The sequence below is a fragment of the Austrofundulus limnaeus genome, unplaced genomic scaffold (assembly GCF_001266775.1).
Source record: "Austrofundulus limnaeus strain Quisiro unplaced genomic scaffold, Austrofundulus_limnaeus-1.0 Scaffold4, whole genome shotgun sequence".
NCBI lineage: Eukaryota > Metazoa > Chordata > Actinopteri > Cyprinodontiformes > Rivulidae > Austrofundulus > Austrofundulus limnaeus.
In genome coordinates, this window is record NW_013952406.1 from 1799291 (window position 1) to 1800914 (window position 1624).

At 36.8% G+C, this 1624-nt stretch overlaps 1 protein-coding gene across 1 annotated transcript in view; it reads right to left on the reverse strand.

Annotated features, from left to right (window-relative positions):
- cdk12 (cyclin dependent kinase 12) overlaps positions 1-1624 on the reverse strand; it is a gene marked incomplete in the record, with an annotated part of 17601 nt that overhangs the window by 8809 nt on the left and 7168 nt on the right. Inside the window, 2 exon segments of the mRNA XM_014022880.1 lie at positions 302-491; positions 563-733. Coding sequence (XP_013878334.1) covers positions 302-491; positions 563-733 — 361 coding nt within the window.

Here is a 1624-nt window from a genome sequence, read left to right on the forward strand (position 1 = left end):
TCCTATTTTAATGTGTTAACACTTTTAAGACTTCTGAAAGATTGATTTAAGACATTTTAAGGCTAATAAAGGTCTTATTTTTGGATTGAATAATTCAATTACTTTTAAGGATCAAACAGAAGCAACTCAACCAACCACCTCCTCTCCCAAAACAGAAACATAAAGCTAAAAAGTGGGAAATCAATTTCGGACGTTAATATCTGCCCAGTTTTACACATCAGAACGGTATCGACATTCTAAAAAAATGACCAATATCGTCCGATACTGATGTTAATGCCGATATATTGTGTATCCCTAATACCTGTTGTTGAGGAGTATGTTGGAGCATTTGATGTCTCTGTGCAGGAAGTTGTTCTTATGGCAGTAGTCCAGACCTTCCATCAGCTGACGCATGAAGCTGCGGACGTGTTCGTGGGAGAACTGGACCAGGCCGGACTCCAGAAGGCCCATCAGGTCATGATCCATGTATTCAAACACCAAGTAAAAAGCACCTAAAGGCAAAGGAAAGGTTTAGTTAAAAAAAAAAAGCAGTGAATAAATAATTATTTTATCACGTTTTTACCTTTATCCTTTTTGAAGTCGAGTGCATCCTGTTTGTCGGTGACGATTTCCTTCATGTTGACGACGCTGCGGTGTTTGAGCTGCCGCAGGATCTTGATCTCCCTGATGGCTGTGATGGGGAAACCCTCCTTTTCATTGTCCAGTCGCACTTTCTTCAAAGCAACAAGTTCGCCTAAAAAAACAGAAATTTCACAATAGTTTTTCATGTTTTTTTAAAATAAAAAATCAAACATTGCTGGCTGCACTGTAAACCCAAATTTTCTTTTACATAATAAGTCAAGCTATTATTACTAATCTTATGTTTTTGCAAAAGGCAGGACCATTACTTAACAAAATGTGATTTGTAAACTACTCAAACCAAGTTTTTGCCTTACAAAAGGCTCTGAGCTGAGACTTCATACATTTACATGTTTTTACTGGTTTTGGGAGGGGCTTGTCAGCGTCACCGTCGAGCCAGTAGGTGGCAGTAATGCACCTTTAAGTTGTTTGCCAACAAGAAGAAGAAGAAGAAAACTAGCAGAGCTAAATGCATGTTTCTTCTGACTGTTGACTGCATTGTTTCTGTTGCATTACGATGATTCCTGGTCATGAGTTTTGTTTGGTAGTTCAGCTGCGTTAGTTTGTTCAATTTGTTTCTTTTTTTTTCTAACCGCCTCATCTGATTGGTGCAGAGCCTGTGAGGGATCATGGGTAACTTTCTTTTCTTTCCCATTCCCTCGTAAAAAGTTGTGTATTATTTTGACATTTAGTAAAAGCAGCACACATGACAGCATAAATTTACTTATTCTTGTTCTGTCTTTATTCAAGGTGATCTGTTGTAATTCAGTAATTTTATTCACTAATGGTAAGTCTGAAAACCGACGACTCTGGTACCACTCTGTTTACTGCTTTGTGCTAATGATTAAAGTCTTTAACAGTGAAATGTTTACTCAAGTTTCATGATAAAAATGTTACACTTGCATATAAGAAACAAATTGATTGACTATAATTTACTTTTAATAATTTCTATTAACATGAGAAATGAACACTGATAAACGTGAGTAATGTTGAGTCAGTTACTCGT